Consider the following 17,697-nt stretch of genomic DNA (forward strand, 5'->3'; position numbering starts at 1 on the left):
ATTTCTTATGTATTTGAATTCCAGTTTCCCTGATAATATCCACGGACGAGGCAAAAGCCTTAGACAAGTAAAATCTCGGGACGAAGGCAAACTCGTCTAAGATTTCCTTTAAATGAGGATAAAGCGAAGAAAAAATGCTAAGGCATGCTCGTCCAAGCTTCCTTTAAAAAAAATGAGGACAAAGCAAAGAGAAAAATGCTAAGGCCTTCTCGTCCAAAGCTTTCTTTTAAAAAGGATAAAGCAAGAGAAAGAAGCCAAGGACTGCTCGTCCAAAGCTTTCCTTCAAAAAAAAAAAACAAAGGGTAAAGCAAAAGGAAAAAGGCCAAGGCCCACTCGTCTAAGAAAGAAAAGTAAGCCTTAAGGTATAACATTCCAGAGACGAGCACTCGTCAAGACGAGAAAACATAAACATTATAAACTGCTTTCGAGAAAGCGAATAATAATTGCCTAAAGGACAGGCCAAAGTAATGCTGTCATCATCAGTCCTAAGTGGGTCGTCCATAAAAAGATTGTAGACGGTCATTCAACACTAAGAGCATTGTTTAAAAGACAATGACATAAATGATAACAAACAAAGAAGATATTCTTTAACTTGAAAAGGGTAGACGGCCACCGTCCAAAAACCGTTATAAAATGAGCAGTAAAAGACATTGTTCATAAGCTCGTCTAGAACACTCTAGACGAGGAAATTGTACTTGAATAACATTTCAAATTCTTAAATACATTTAAAAAAAAAAAGGCTAAGTGACAATGACAATCGGTTAAAAACAGAAACATCTTCTTCAAGAGGAAGGGGCATCAGCATTGGGGTCGTCCTGGGCTGGTATGATGGAAGCGTCGTCCTCAATATTGACATCGTCTGAACCTGTGTGGACGAGAGAACTTGTAGCAGCAGCAAGGTTGAGCTTAATGACGCTAAAGTCAACTTCAGGAAAGCTGTCCATAGCGTCCATCCTAAAGTCCTCAAACCCTGCTGCGTAGTTTGTGTCCATCAAGTCAGTAAACTCCTTGGACGCCTTGAATTCCTCCACTGCCTCGTCTTTAGCTTTCTTAAGAAGGAGACTCAGCTCGTCATTCTCCTTTTGAAGAAGCTCCAAACGGTCATCCTTCTTGGCAGCGTCGGACTTCAGCTCCCCCACCAAAGCCTTCAACTCCTCAGCCTCGTCCTTGGCCTTGTTCGCCACCTTCGCCCACGTCCTACAGTCATTCTTGATCTCTTATATTCTTTTCTCTAGAAGGATCCTTGTCCTGTCCATCTCTGTGGCCTGCCTGGACGCAGCAATGAACTTTGACATTGCCTGCATGGAAGAATAGAAAGTTCAGAAGATAGAATGGGCAAACATGGATGAACCAGGACGAGGAACAATGCTCACCTTGAAGAGATCGTGGACGCCAGAGTGTTCGAACTGTTTCAAGGACATGTCGTAGCACGCAGCTACGTCATCGCCTTTCACAGCCTCTTGGAATCGTTCCCAAGCCAGATCCTCATTCTCCAATAAATTGGTAGAAATCCTTCGAGGCTGGGACGAGTCAAGAGCAGGAGACTTGGACGGAGTAACGCTAAGGGGCGTGGACGAGTCTACATCAACGACCAGGACGGGCGGCTGGGAAGGAGGATCAGGCCTAGCAGTTTCAGGCCTGGACGACCTAGATTTAGCCTTCTTCCCCCGACGACTTGGCAAGCTAGCCAAGTCCACATGCTTAGACAAGCTCTTCCTTTTCTCTCCAGAAACAAGACGAGGTTGGGGTTGGGGTTGAGGTTCAAATCTAGCTGCCTCGTCAACCACTTCCTTCCCCTTGTTTCCCTTCATGGTTGTCATTCCTAAAAAAAAATAATAAAATAAAAATAAATAAATAGATAAATAAAAAAAATAATGAAAGTAAAACAAAAATGGAAAACACATATCTTAAAAGGAGCACTCACGTCTACGAGTAGTTAGCTCGTGTGCTAAGGCTTCGACGGACGGTTCAGGGCCAAGTCCCCACTTGTGTAGACGCTTAAGGGTCACTAACGAGTGAAAGTCTCGTTCAGAATGTAGACGGGCCCTATGGACGCGATCTCGGTGGAACTTGCTTAGAGAAGGTCGTCCAACGGCTGGTAAGGGAAGAAAGAAGTTATGGTTAGACCATCGTCCAAAGAGAGTAATAAAAAGAAAACAAAAATGAAGAGCATAACATACCTTCTGGACGAAGGTTCCCTATGTCTCCAGTATAAGGAGCAAAAGAGTCTCTACCAACCTCAACGGGATGCCCCGCCCAGAAACCAGAGACGAAGAAAAATTTCGTCTTCCAGTTTCTGTCAAACGAGGGCAAAGACTTAATCAGTCTACAGTCATTGCCTCTGGCTGTGAACTGATGGAAGCCTCGAGATTGATTTATCTCGGAGGGTTTATAGCAGTACAAGAACTCGTCCACGGTGATAGGACGGTCCCCGTCAAACACCTCCATCCATAAGACTTGCATGGAGATAATTAGTCTCCACGCGTTGGGGTTGAGGTGACACACTCCCAAGCCCAGCCTAGTGAGTAATTCCCTAGCAAAGGCATTCAAAGGAAGTCTAAGCCCCCCTAACAAATAAGCCTCATAGACACCTATCCCAAAACGAGGCTGGCAACACCATTCACCTCGGACAGCTAACCTAGGGTTAAGATCATCAGGAATCTGAAACCAAGTCCTAAGGGCGTCTAACCTTCTCTCGTCTGTCCTAGAAGGAACCTCTAGAGCACAACTATACACAGTTTCCCGTTCGTCCAAAGGGGAGGACGGCGGGGAGCTCGTCGAGGTGTCAGCCCCAGAGGCTGTCCTCGTCCTAACACTCTCTTGAAAGATTTCTACGGGGATTCCAGGAACCCCAGATGTGTATTCCTCAGTTGTATGACCACTACTACTACTGACATTACTAAAAGTATCATAGCTAGAGTCGTCGTGGTACTCGTCTATGGCCTTGGCCACACTGTCGCTAGACGAGCAGGAGGCCATTGAAAACACCCTAACACTTAAAAAGGAAAGCTAAAATAAGTATAGAAAGATTACCTGGCTCTAGACGAAGGACACTAAAGACGCTGAGAATATTTCTTAGACGAAGCGACGAACGAGAGTGTCAAATCAGAGAATTTGAAAAAGTGAAAGGGGCATGAGAGGGAAACCACTATTTATAGGTAGAAAAGTCTCGGTAACCGCAACGACGGAACGAACTAAAAGGCGACACGTGGCGCATGCCTTGGAGGAATAAAAACAGATGACTGGTCCCCTATGGATGCGCCACACGCAGTGCATAAAAAAAAAAAAGAAAAAAAAAAGGGGTAAAGGGGGATGAACTCGTCCTAAAATCTGTCGATACGTTGCATAACTCCTGGACGAGGGGGCAACTGATGTGGGACGAAAACGCTGACCGTTCCTGGACGGTCGTCACCTCGGCAGCCGTCCAGGAGTTATCCTCAGAACGAGGGTAACGGGCAAGGCCGTCCTGAGGATGATGGCGAAGCTCCGTCCCTCGTCCATGGGATGCGCACGGTTTATCCCGAGAGGACTCGTCCACATAAAATATTGGTAGACGAGGATGCTATTGGAATTCAAGCACACTCGACGGAATTCCAGGACGAGGATATCATACTTAGGAAAATCTCTGAATATAATATGATAATCCCTTATTCTACGCATAACTGTCATATATCCGTTGTGAAATGGAAATGTAACTCCTAAACAGTTATGGCAGTTACATTTAATCATTTTGCCTCCTCGAATCCAGGGGAGGTTCCAGTATTCAATAACCGTCTATGGGAACGCTATATAAACACTGATTCTGACAAAGTAAAGGTATGTGAATTTTACTCCAAAAAAGTTGGAACTCCAAAAACATAGTGAGAAAAACTAACTTTACCATCGGAAGGTTTTTGGCCGGCAGCCCCGGTCGCCTTTGATTGGCTTCTCTTTTTTCTTCAGGCCGCAGAGAGAGCAAATGGTCCTATCAAGTCCGAAGCATTCAGCCTACTGATCTTCATAGCACCATCATTATTATTATTATTATTTCAAACAAATGACATTTGCTTCATGATGATTACTCTTTGTCATTTCACTAAATCACTAATTGAGTTTTCAGTGTAGGCGGGCATTGGATCCATATTGATGATAATAAACTTTATTAGATGGAACCCACAACATATAGAATGTGCTTGGATAGAGCGTTTTCGCATCTGCGTTTTCAAGCAGCGCGTTTTGCAGTTTTTTTTTTTTCAAGCCGCACTTGTTGACTTTTTACTGTGAACAGTGCATTTGTGCACTGTTCACGGGACCCACAATTTTCAATATTCAGCAACTTTTTCATTAAAAATGGATCCCACCGCACTATTCACACATTTAAAAAATATTTTGCTACAGTGTTTTCAGTTTTCAGCAATAAGTTCTATCCAAACAGACCCATAATCTAATACAATTCAATATACTATCAATTTATTTATCTATCTATCTACTATATCTATTATAAAATTTGGATCCCACGACTAATAAATGCACAAAGTGATGACACGTATTCCTTTGTCAATGCATATACCAATGACAAATGTAACCTTTAAGAGTGATGCAAATCTACAATGTTAGATGGAAAATAGTGATTTGTACACATCATAAATATTTAACACCTTATAATGAGTCTCATTTACTATATGACATATGAAAAGTTTATTGCCTAAATATTTATTAATTCTAGAGTAAACGAATCTCCTTAAATTACTCTCTCTCTCTCTCTCTCTCTCTCTCTCTCTATATATATATATATATATATATATATGTTTATTTATTTATTGTAGGGGAGTGGTTTCCACGTTAAATTATTTGGGCCCCAACCCCTACCAAAAGGAGAAAGACCTTGAGCTCAATAAGCAAGTTAAAGGCCCAACCTCGATAAAGGGTCCCATGCTTGTCCACTGAGGCCGATTAGATATGACATCTCAAATAAGCTTTACTGAGGATCTCAATACCATTGAAGTAGTCGAGGAAGGGCATAAATCCATGAAAAACATTTGAGGAGCCAGGAGAAATAACTTCTGGATAAAGCAATAATTACCTATGCATTAATTAGATACATTTACTTGCCACAATTGCATTTATTGCTGAATGACCAAATTGAACACTACTTTAAGCCCTAAAAGTATATATTCACCATGAAAAGAAGGGAGAAGATATCTAATGGGACAAGTATCCCATAGCCTACATGATGACAACACTTTCCAAGAAGGAGGAGCTACGGGGAGGGGTATATGTAAAGACTTTATACACACATGGGGGGATAGAAAAATTAGAGAGAAAAAATAAAGAAGTGCTATAAAGTGATTTTGTACTTGCTTTTGGATATTTGTATCCTCAACAAGTTTTGTTCTACGTTTGTAAATCTAAGACTAGTATTATTCAGATTTTACTCTTATTCAAGTTTCCAGTCGTGGATCATCCAATTCCAAGTTTGTATAAATTAGTTGTGAGTTGTGACGTCAAGAATAGATTTTGACGGTTCTTATGAAAATGGCATAGATGCCTCCCGATGAAAACACAGGGAAATTTGCTATTTAACATTATTTTCTTAACAATTTCATTAGTAAGCACATTTTGAAACATTTTAGTAGACTTGCATCTCAAGCCTTAGAGGCTCAAGTTCAGTGAAAAAACTCGAGCCTTTAAGGCTCGAGTTTTGATTGCTAACCTGGACTATTTTCCAATTGGAACTCGAGTTTTAGATGCTCAAGTTCCTTAAAGTAATATCGAGTCTCTAAGACTTGATTTCTTTTGGGATATAAACTCAGCAACTTACCCTCAGGTGCTCGAGTTTGATTTTAAAAAATCAAGGGTTATAGCCTAGAGTTCCATATGGATTAAACTTCCATGTGGATTAAAAATTCCACATCAGCTGCTGCAAGCAAATAGAACTCGAGTCAAGACACTCAATATGCTAGTTTCCAAATTAGTTTTGAAAAGATGCCAACTAACTAAATACTTAGTAAAATAATGTTAAATGAAAAAAAAAAAAAAAAAACTAGAAAACACTTTCATTCATTAAAGTCCTTGGTTGGGTAGCCCCTTTTAAGATTTCCATGGTGGGGCTCGATTCTTCATGAGTCAGGCTTCAAAATGCATTGAGCAAGCCTTGTTGATAACTACTGTGATTAATGTTTATGTCATAATATAAACTCAAATTCAAGAATAGATTTTGAGTGCTTTGTTACACCATCTCAACTTCAAAACAATATGATATTGGTGGATCTAATTTTTATATATTGATAAACAAAACCATCTTTTTAATTAATTCATATAATATAATTTCTGCTACAATTTAGTTTCTATTGTGGTAAGAAACAAATAAATTAATAAAACACAATTGAGTGTTTGGTATGAGTATGAATTTTAAAGAAAAAAATTGCTTTTGGTAACATAATGCAGGGATCCACATTTTTCAAAATATTTATAATAATGCCCTCAAAATTTTTATTTAAGTTCTGAAAACACATTCAAAGGAGTTTTCTAAACAAATGCTTCAAATCACCTAAAGTGAGAGCTATTATCTAAATACACATAACTTAAAAGTGGGCCCCACATGTTTGAGTATTCAAATAACATGAAACAATTTTCAAATATTTTTTTACCAAACAACCCTTACATATACTGATATACATATCCCAATTAGGGATGACAATAAAACCCTGACCTGCGGGTACCCGACCTGACTCGTGAAATAGTAGGGTCAAGTTTGGGTTTTAAAAATAAAACTCGAAACAGATTCGGGTCAAGTGCGGGTTTTAGCGATACCCACCCCAAATCTGACCCGCATACACCATAATTATAGAAAAACCAACACACACGCGCGCACGCACACACACACATTTTCTAACTTAACCCTAACTCTCATTCAGCCTCACTACCTCAACCCAGCCAACCCCCTCCCTCACCCTCATGCACTTTCACCCTCACTCGCTCTCTCTCTCATCCTTGCATCACCGCCGTCAGCCATACCCCCATTCGTTCCTTCACCGCTGGCCATACCCCTCAAGTCCTCCCTCATCCATGCATCACCATTGGGCCCCCCTCACTGCCTTGCTCAGCTACTCTTTCACGGCCTCACTCCTTCCTCCATGTGTCTCCATCTCATTCTCCATCTTTTTTTTTTTATGGGTTCATTTTGTCGCAATCATGTGAGTTTGTGTTTGTATTGTGATTTATGTGTTTGTGATCGTGAGAGGGAAAATCATAAATTTGAAATTTTTAAGTTTGTGATTTTTTTGTTTGTGTTTGTGTTTGTGTTTGTGATTTTGAAAGGGAAAATTATAAATCTGAAATTTTTGTATTTGTGATTTCTATGTTTGTTTTGTGATTTTGAAAGGTAAAATCATAAATTTGAAATTTGTGTTTGTGATTTTGGGCTGGGCATAATGGGATGGGGCCTGTGGAGCCTACGAGGCCTGACAGGGCGGGTTTGGGGTTTAAAAAAAAAACCGTTTATTAAACGTGGCGGGTTTGGGTATAAAGAAACCCGCCCCAAATTCGACTTGTTGTCATTCCTAATCCCAATAACTATTATGATGAATGATTATGTTATAACATAAACTCAATTAAATAATAGATTTTGGGAGTTTTAGGACTCGTTTGATAATGTTATTTTAATAATGTTATATGTATTTTTTGAAAATACGTGTGGGTGAAAAAATGTGTGAAAATATGTGTAATATTGTTTAAACACTACTTTATCCAAATTTCAAAAAATATATAATATTGATGAATCCAATTTTTATAAATTGATAAAAAAAAAAACAATTTTATCTAATTAACTCAAACAATATAATTCCAATTAAAAATTTTTATTTAGTATATTTGTAAACAAATAAGTTAATTAAATGATCCATAAATAAACTCAATTTTGTTTAACAAGAAAATGAATACACAACTCTATCTCATCACGTGGACATGTCAAAATGATGTGGCCAGCGTTAATTGGCTCTCATGTTCACCCGTACAGTGCACCCACTTCCACAACACACTCCCCCACCCCCCACAAATTCAAAATTTTCAACGTATTGATTTTGATTCCCATGATCCATTCCTGTTTGGATACAAGGCCTACCTTATCCTCTAAACGAAACTCAAATTTTACAAAATTGATTTTAAAATTTTAATTCATTTCTCCATGTTCCCGCTCACTCACTCTCACACAGTCCCTATCTGACTATCTCCATCTCTCACATTTGACCAATCAATCAATAATTTTCACAGTAAAAAGCAGTGTTTTGTATACTAATAATCACATCCAAACCCAAATTCCCCAATCTCAAAATTTTCCAAACTCTCTCTCTCTCTCTCTCTCTTTTTCTCTGAAACTCAAATCGAAACCCTAGCTCAGCCACAACAATGAACCACTACCACATCTACCAAGCCATTGGCAGAGGCAAATACTCGGTACCATTCTTGCTCAAACGGAAGTTTCTATTTTCAAATTTTCCAATTGCAGTAACTTAACCTAGTTTGATTTATTTATTTATTAATGTTTGTTTGTTTCCAATTTTGGATTTTGTAGACTGTGTACAAAGGTAGAAAGAAGAAGACCATCGAGTACTTCGCGATTAAGAGCGTCGATAAGTTGCAGAAGAGCAAGGTTCTTCAAGAAGTAAGCCAACGATTTTCCATTTTTTCCGAATCGATTTGTGTAAAATTTGTTGTTCCCTGAAAATGCAAGTTGATGCTTGGTTTGGTTGGAGTGATTTATTTATTTATTTTATTTAGTTGAATCACAATTTTAGTTACTAATTCTGGAATTTATATTAATATTAATTTGGATCGAATATAGTATTAGTTTTGATTTGATGCCAAACAAGTATGTTAATTTGAGCTGCCCTTTTGTTTTTGTTTAGGAAGTACTTTTGCAATACAATGAGTGCATATAATGGTATAAGGCCTTGTTTGGAGTTTATTTTCACCTCAGAAGACGATGTACAGCTTTTTTAAAGTAATGCATTTTTCAAGGAAGAACAATACTTTTACACAATAAACAAAATAATTTGATGAAAATAATTTAATCCAAACACATGGGTTCGCGTTTTTTTTTTTAGTGTATGCAGAGTATGGTTTTTATTTATTTATTTGAATTGATTTGTTCTTTTGTGGTGCATTGCGTGCAGGTTAGGGTTCTCCACTCTCTAGCTCACCCAAATGTACTCCAATTTTACTCCTGGTAATGCTTGTTCAAATACAGAACCACAGAATTAATCGCTTGACTAGATGATTGCTTTTGAAAATTTCAGTTTTGTTCTTCCTTTCGGAATTAATATTTGAATTATTATGTGCCCACAATCTCTCTCATTCTTTAAACTTGTATATCAGGTATGAAACATCTGCTCACTTGTGGTTAGTTTTGGAGTACTGTGTCGGAGGGGATCTCATGACATTATTACGTCAGGTAATGCATTTCTTTTGAAAAGCTGAGCAGGAAGGGACTTGGAAGTTTTGTGGTCTTTTAATTTTATCGATAATGCTGTGGTAATCCAACTGCTTATATAGTAAGTCTGTATAAGGACACACCCTTGGGCTTCAACCAAATGCAGATATGAGTTACTGAATACAACATCTTCAAAAATGTGATTTAACTACGGATGTGGACTGTGGACATAGGTGTTGTTGCCTAATGAGCTTAACCGATAAATTATGAGTGTCCTTGTTACACTGGTTTTTGTGTACCAATGACAAATTATTGTGTCCTAGTGTTCAATCAACTCCTTTTGGGTCATGACCCTTGTTAAATTAACTCCTTTTCAATTAGGCAATAATGGTTACCAACTTATTATCTCTCTCTCTCTCTCTCTCTCTCTCTCTCTCTCTCTCTCTATATATATATATATATATATATATATATATATATATAGACACATATATATATATATATATATATATAAGATAATGAAGCTGATTAGTGTTTCTATGGTTTATAAATCACTAGAACATTGGAAAGGGGAAAGTGTGGATGTGTAACATATTCTTCTTGGAAACTCGTAATAGTTCCTGCACGATGCATTATAGCTTTTTTGAAGCTTGCCAATTCAAAGTGATGTAATTGTTTCATCATTTCACTGGCTTCAATGTTTCTTCATCTTTCTTTGACTCTATCCCCTTTGAGTTAATCTAATTCAGAGATCATATATCATTAAACTCTGGTTGTAAAGCATGGGGAAATATCGTAATTAATGCTGTGGCAAAATACTTTTCATTTGCATACTTTTAATACCATGTCATACTATCATTTGAAATTTTCATTTATTCTGGGTTTATACAGTTAACATAGAAACAAGGATGTGCAATATGGGTATGTAATATCTGAGCTGAAGCATGCTTATAATGGCATGATTCACATTACTAACATTTTCGTGACTGAGATGCAGGATAGTCAACTACCAGAAGATCCAATTCATGATATTGCACGCGACCTTCTCAAAGCTTTGCAGTATGCTCATGAGCACTGATTTTCCTTTTTATTTTTTAGGGTAGAGTTAGTACATGTATTATTATTGAGCTATGTTGAGAAAATCATCTCTATTGTCAGGTATTTGCATTCCAAGGGAATTATTTATTGTGATTTGAAGCCCTCAAACATCTTATTGGACGAAAATGGACGTACAAAGGTGCTTTCACATGTTTCTTTTCTTGTGTAGTTAGGCTACTGCCACTGGTTATGATATTGACTTGAATAATTATTCTTGTATCATTATGCCTTGCAGCTATGTGATTTTGGGTTGGCTAGAAAATTAAGTGAAATATCGAAAACTCCTTCTTCCTTGGTATGTTTTTACCAACTATTGCAATAATTGGTGTTGTATACAAAGTTTAAATTGACTTGATGATAATTATTTTGAATTTCTCCATCTACCATTTTTTTCTATTATTAAACAATTGCTAATGTAGTTTGATTCTTATGAACTTGTTTAGTTGCCGCAAGCTAAACGTGGAACACCATTTTACATGGCTCCTGAGCTGTTTGAGGATGGGGGTGTCCATTCTTATGCATCTGATTTCTGGGCCCTTGGTTGTGTACTATATGAGTGTTATGCAGGGAGGCCTCCCTTCATGGGTGGAGAATTTACTCAACTAGTAAAATCCATCCTCTCAGATCCAGTTCCACCTCTCCCGGGTAATCCAAGCCGCCCTTTTGTCAATCTAATTAATTCTTTGCTAGTAAAAGATCCAGCAGAAAGAATTCAATGGCCTGAGCTTTGTGAACATGCTTTTTGGAGAACTAGATTCACTCCAGTGCCTTTACCTCCTCAGCCTGCTTTCACTAACATGATAGAACAATATGCTAGGCCATGTCTTTCAGAACGTAATGGCGATAAATCTCTCCAAAACAAGACTCCTCCTAAGTACCGTGAAAAAGATGTAAAAGGGGCTCTGAAACAGGATGAGAATTCTGTTTTAGGATCAAGAGGCTATGAGACACCAATCAAGGGTACACAAAGTGGCTGCAGAACTCAGACCAAGGCTTCTGGTAGAGTAGTTGAGGAGAAGCAGAAAAACCGTCCTAGTGCCACTAGAGGTGTGAATCTTTTAAGACTTTCAAGAATAGCAAAGACAAACTTACAGAGGGAGAATGAGAAGGAAAACTACAGGAGGCCCTTGCCTAATGGCTCTGAAAATGATGCTGAAGTCAAAATTGAGAATACTGATATGGAACTTGATTTTAATGAAAATACTGAAGATGAGGCACATGATGAATCTGATAGCATTACTTGTACGCCTGAAGACAAGATGTCAAGTCAAGATCAGCAGCAGGGGAAGGTAGAAGATGTTGAAAATAACACACACCAGTTTGATACTCCTGTTAATATGCCCGCCTCAGATGAATCAAAACTACTGGACCAGGAATCATCTACAGAGCATATTGAAGTGGCTGCTACCCCTCCCAGTGTCAGTCAGCTTAAAAATCAGAGAGTTAAAGATGGTTCAGGATCGGTCCCTGACTCTGATTCTTCAAAATCTTCTAATAACATTTCCCAGGTTCTTTGGCACCCATCTGATCTCTCAGTCAGACCTGTAATGCCTAGCAGAAAAGCTGATAAACTATTGGAGGTGATTCCTTCACTTCCTTTTGAGGCGTTACAAGCATCGGATTTTGTGAAGATGCCTAAAGAGCAGTTGGATGCCCTGAATAGTAGGATTACGGCCATTTTTAGTGGGAACACTAGCATTGGGGAGAAGCAGAATGTGATCAGATACCTTGAGATGTTGAGCACTAATGCTGATGCAGCTAATATCTTGACCAATGGGCCAATAATGCTCATTCTTGTTAAAATGCTCAGACAATCCAAGGTCTCTGCTTTACGTGTTCAACTTGCATCACTGGTTGGCTTGCTGATCAGGCATTCAACTTTTATTGAAGATGATTTGGCTAATTCTGGGATTTTAGGTTCACTTTCTGATGGCCTTAGGGACAAGCAGGATAAAGTGAGGAGGTTTTCTATGGCTGCTTTAGGTGAGCTGCTATTCTATATATCAACTCAAAATGATCAAACTAGAGATAATAATCCACCTGAATCTCCATCAAAGGACTATAAATCCACATCTGGCTGGCAGGTTAGCTTCCTACTTTATTGCCATAACCTTTGTGTGTGTGCCAAATTGTTTGGCGCTTAATTAATCTAAATTTGACTCTTCAATTCTTTAAGTAAAAAAAATCATAACATATCTACCTATCACTTGAAGTCTCATGAATGATGTACTGAGATAACTTTACTTTATAGAGATGGTGTCCTTTGTGCAATCTTCATGTTCTTCAACATCATTTTCTTTATAGATAACTCACATTCCTTGGGGCAGGTTTCAAATTCATTGATTTCATTAGTGTCATCAATATTACGAAAAGGTGAGGATGATATGACTCAACTTTATGCATTGAGGACAATTGAGAATATCTGCAGTCAAGGAGGGCATTGGGGAGCTCGTTTCACCAGCCAGGATGTGATTAGTAATGTGAGCTATATATATAGGGCTGCAGGGAAACAGGAGAGCATAAGACTCACAGCAGGATCATGTTTGGTCCGCTTGGTTCGTTTCAATCCTTCCAGCATTCAATCAGTTATAGAGAAACTTTCCTTCAAGGAAATTGCATCTGCCCTTGTCAAGGGCAGTCCACGTGAGCAGCAAATTAGTTTGAACCTTTTAAACATGGCCATGCTTGGAAGCCATATGTTCACTAGTATTGGTCGGTATCTTCTACCTCTGGCGGAGGATAAGAACCTTGTCCCGAGCCTTTTGTCTCTCATTGAGCAGGGTAGTGAAGTTTTGAAGGGAAAGGCACTTGTATTTGTGGCTCTCCTTTGCAAGAATGGTAGGAGATGGCTGCCACACTTTTTGTGCAATGCTAGGTTGCTTTCTGCTGTGGACAGGCTAGCAAAAGAGAAGGACAACTTTGTGAAGCAGTGTTTAGATGCATTTGTGAATGTTGTGGCATCCACTATACCAGGTTTATTGGATACCATAACTGGAGATATTCAGCAAATAATGGCAGGAAGGCGCCATGGGCATATCTCTGCTCTCAGCAGTCGAACTGCTCCAAAGACTAACATTCATATGTTTCCTGTTGTTCTTCATCTACTCGGGAGCTCATCTTTTAAGCGCAAGGTAGTCAGCCATCATGTCCTGCAGCAGTTGGCAAATTTAATCAAACTTGTTGAGACCCCATTTCAGGTAGGTGGCTGCAGCTGAGCCATTTTCCAATTTTAATTATATATAGTTTCTGCATATTGACAAGTTAGCCTCGTTTCTCATTTGAGTTGAGTTGCATTTCTGTTAAAGTTTCAAGGAGTACTGATGCTAAAATCTGGTAAACTGACTGCGCAAGTCTGCCATGTTTAGTGAACCTCTTTTTGCTAAATTAATCACTAAAAAAACATGAAATGGTTCCTTAGGTAGATATCTTTAACTAGTATTCGTTTGGCATCAGCTTATTTGGCTTTTGCTGAAAATGGGTTAAAGTATACTTATATTCGAAAATGCGAGGTTTTAAAAAGCTATACATAAACAAAATAAGTTAAAAACTAAATGAAAAATCTCATGGCAATCAGAAATGATTTGTAGGATGAGATTGACACAATTATCTTGGCTATATGGTGAACTTCTAACCTTGACAAAAAAAAAATGATGTGATTTTGATCTAATATGCAAATTGCCTTTATTATTTGATTTCCAGGGCAGGGATGACTTCCAAATAACCCTTCTTCGAGTTCTTGAATCTGTGACAGAAGAGTCACCTGTAATTCTTGAAAACCCTTTCATTTTCATTCGTGAAATTCTCCCCAGCTTAGCTGTTCTGTATAAGGGAAACAAGGATGGTGATGCCAGATTTTTGTGCCTGAAAATTTTGTTTGATGTAATGGTCATTTTTTTCGATGAACCATTTAATGATGAGCAAAGATCAGAAGATTTGAAGTCCATATCTAATACACATTTCCTCCCTCTCTACCCTGCCTTTATTGAAGATGAAGATCCCATTCCAATGTATGCACAGAAGCTTCTTGTGATGTTCATTGAGTTTAACTACATTAGAATTTCAGACATTCTACATCTGAAGATAGTTTCGCAATGCTTTGAGTTTTTGCTCGGCGATCTCTCCAGTGCAAATGTAAACAATGTCAAGCTGTGTCTGGCTCTGGCATCTGCTCCTGAAATGGAATCCAAATTACTCTCCCAACTAAAAGTAGTCAGGAGGATTGGGAACCTCTTGGAATTTGTTTATGCAAAGGATATGGAGGATTTTCTTGAACCAACTCTTGGCCTATGTAGGGCTTTTCTTCTACGATCAATCAGCAGCAGAAAAGGCTTCATCTACACAAAAGAACCAACTCTCTTAAGTGATGGTTCTGCGGAGGCAAACAGTGCAGTTGATCAGCAGCAAAGCATAAGAGACATTATGGACTTTGGTAGCAATGTAGGTGTACTGCTGGAGTTAAGTGAGTCCCATGAAGCAAATGTTGCAGATATAGCCTCTGAATGTGTGGTATTGTTGCTTAAGGCAGCTCCAAGGGAAGCCACCACTGGTCTTCTGACTAATCTCCCTAAGGTTAGTGCAATTCTCGAGTCTTCAAGCAGGGCCACCTCTCACTTGCTTGTGCTGCGGGTGTTGCATGCTCTTGGTTATTCTTGTAGGCAATATCTGTCACAAGCGATGATATTATCAATTTCTGTACATGAGATTTCAAGGGTTGAAGCTATTGTATCTGAACTTAAAAGTTCAGGTGTACCTGCTTTAACCAATGCTGCTTTGAATGTGGCATTGGAACTGCAGCGGCTACCTCGGTGCGTTTGATGTTCTCAAGGTAGTATATTTGTTTCATTAATCTATTGTTTTGTTTCATAAGATTTATGGTTTCTCAATCTGATGATTGCTTCTTGTTTGCAGGTACAGTGAACATTCATTGGTTTGAGAAAACGTTAGACATGCTTCAGGATGTCAAAAATTTTCTGTATAATGTTATACATTTTTGCTCATAGCTCATTGTATAATTTTTAAGTATACTTTGTATCTTTCTTGACATATTAAATTGAATATTTTTTTTCTAGAATTCGCTTAATACTGATTCAATCAAATCACTGTAGTCTTTCCTTTCTTCCTTTGTTCAAACTTCAAAGCTATGGTGATGTCGGTATAAAATGTAATATATATACTTTTTTTATATAGGATTTAAATATGCTCAGTTCCATTGGATAAAGGCAATGGTTGCATCTCTGTTACTGGTACTGTTATTTACTTTATTTTTTGTTGAGAACATTTATCCACTAGTATTTTCTTTTCCCTGTAGTAAAAACTAAAAAGTCACAGTTCATGCATTCCATCAGCACCCACCACATGCTTTGGCATCGGCAGTTTGGCACATATTGTTGCTTTCAATTTCATTTTATGAACTTGAAGAGACAACCTTTGGCATCTATAGGCTGCTAAATGATGACCAAGTTGGTGAAATCCCGTGATTTTGGGGCTTGGGGAGAGGTTACTTTTTTAATCTTTAAATGGGTTGGGTCATGGCCCTCATGGGTATGCAGTGTCTTAAGGTCCCATGTGACTGCAAATATTATCAGTACTAGTACTTAACTACCTTTGATTAAAGTATGATGTTCATAAAGTCGTCATTTACCTAATACAAAATTTTCACCCTACAATTAGTTGGTTTCCTATGCATAATTTCAAAGCAGTAGTACTTGCTACCTTTAAGTAAAGTTTGCTTATTGATGTTCATAAAGTTTTCATTTGCCTTATAAAAATTTTCACCCTCCAATTAGTTGGTTTTTTATGCATAATCTCAAAGCAGTAGTACTTGCTACCTTTGAGTAAAGTTTGCTTATTGATGTTCATAAAGTTTTCATTTGCCTTATAAAAATTTTCACCCTCCAATTAGTTGATTTTCTATGCATAATTACAAAATTCTCTGATCATTTTTTTAATATTATTAGTTTGTCTGTATTTTCTTACCAATGAATTAATTAAATACATATGTGATCAAACACGAATACATTCTGAACACTCTTTAAGTTTACAGCTCAATTTTAACATAGAATAGTCGTGGAAAATATAATTCAACTTGGAATATTGCTTGCGTGTATTGCAAACTTGTAAATTTACTGGTTCCTAATTCACTTTTCTAGTATCTCCAATGACCTGCGATGAATGATGGGACATTTTATCTTACTTTGGTTTTGGTTTTTGGATTTTGGCATTTTCATAATCAACTAGATGGATGGATTAGGCGTTAGGATTCCACTAGATCATTAATTCAGGGAGAGCCCACCATCACGGGCTAAAAGGCTAAAAGGAAATCCCTTGCTACCAAACAAATCACAACAAAAGTCTACTGATCATTGTCTCTTTCCCATACATGCCAACCTGTTTTTTCTCATCTTCATCCCTTAACCACTAGCCATTTGGCACTTGGCCCTACCTAGAACTTAGTAGTCATACCTTTTTAAGGCCCCAAATCATAACTTCCATTAAAGCCCACATAGTTACATGCACCAAAGTTCCTCTGCTTTTCCTTAACAAAATATTCATTACTTTTTTTTAAGTATATAACAACCTCCAATAAGGGTGAAATTGATTTCTTCATGATTAGAATGGCCTCCTTTTGGTTTCATTTAGGAGTACTCATCAACATCATCATGGCTTTCATGGTCTCACCTTTGCTTTCTTTATCTCCTAACCTTAATTCTGATGCCTCCAACACCATCTCAACTACACCATCATTCTTGACAAACTCTCCTCCATCTCTACCTCCTTTCCAAGAAATATCCCCTGACATTGCTCCACTTTTGCCTTCTCCTGGTGGTGAAGTCCCTACTTCAACTGGATCATCCATACCCACCATTCCTTCAAGCCCAAGCCCTCCAAATCCGGACGAATTGGATTTGCTTGGACCCGGTTCTGCATTTTCGCCATCTGGGTCAATGCCAGCTTCCTCTGCAGAATCTAAATTCTTGGTTTCATATTGGCACATTGTTTTTGCAGGTTTAGCTGCATATTGGTGTATGCAGCCAGTTAAGATATAGTAGTAATTTAAGGGCTAGATGAAATCCATTAATGTTGTAGCTTCCCACTCCTTCCTGATGCTAATCTTTCATTCTTTACAGCATATGATACAATGTATGTAGTTATTGTCTCTTCCAATAATGTGACTGTAAGTTATTGTTGTA

General features: G+C 38.1%; 1 protein-coding gene across 1 annotated transcript; it reads left to right on the top strand.

The window, feature by feature from the left end:
- The first annotated feature begins 8,178 nt into the window (after positions 1-8,178).
- On the top strand, positions 8,179-15,572 carry LOC142626011 (serine/threonine-protein kinase RUNKEL-like). Its single transcript, XM_075799776.1, has 11 exons — positions 8,179-8,433; positions 8,552-8,641; positions 9,153-9,205; positions 9,355-9,430; positions 10,407-10,468; positions 10,568-10,646; positions 10,743-10,802; positions 10,951-12,591; positions 12,835-13,704; positions 14,207-15,332; positions 15,416-15,572. Exons 1-10 carry the CDS (start codon positions 8,386-8,388, stop codon positions 15,320-15,322), a joined length of 4,095 nt encoding a protein of 1,364 aa, XP_075655891.1. The 5' UTR covers positions 8,179-8,385; the 3' UTR covers positions 15,323-15,332; positions 15,416-15,572.
- The last annotated feature ends 2,125 nt before the right edge of the window (positions 15,573-17,697 follow it).

The sequence above is a fragment of the Castanea sativa genome, chromosome 2 (genome assembly GCF_040712315.1).
Source record: "Castanea sativa cultivar Marrone di Chiusa Pesio chromosome 2, ASM4071231v1".
NCBI lineage: Eukaryota > Viridiplantae > Streptophyta > Magnoliopsida > Fagales > Fagaceae > Castanea > Castanea sativa.

Excerpts from the sequence above, each read along its gene's own strand:
- LOC142626011 (XM_075799776.1), top strand. The coding sequence starts at position 8,386 with ATGAACCACTACCACATCTACCAAGCCATTGGCAGAGGCAAATACTCG. Across the intron at positions 9,431-10,406 it reads TCATGACATTATTACGTCAG|GATAGTCAACTACCAGAAGA; the intron begins GTAATGCATTTC and ends ACTGAGATGCAG. Across the intron at positions 12,592-12,834 it reads AATCCACATCTGGCTGGCAG|GTTTCAAATTCATTGATTTC; the intron begins GTTAGCTTCCTA and ends TCCTTGGGGCAG.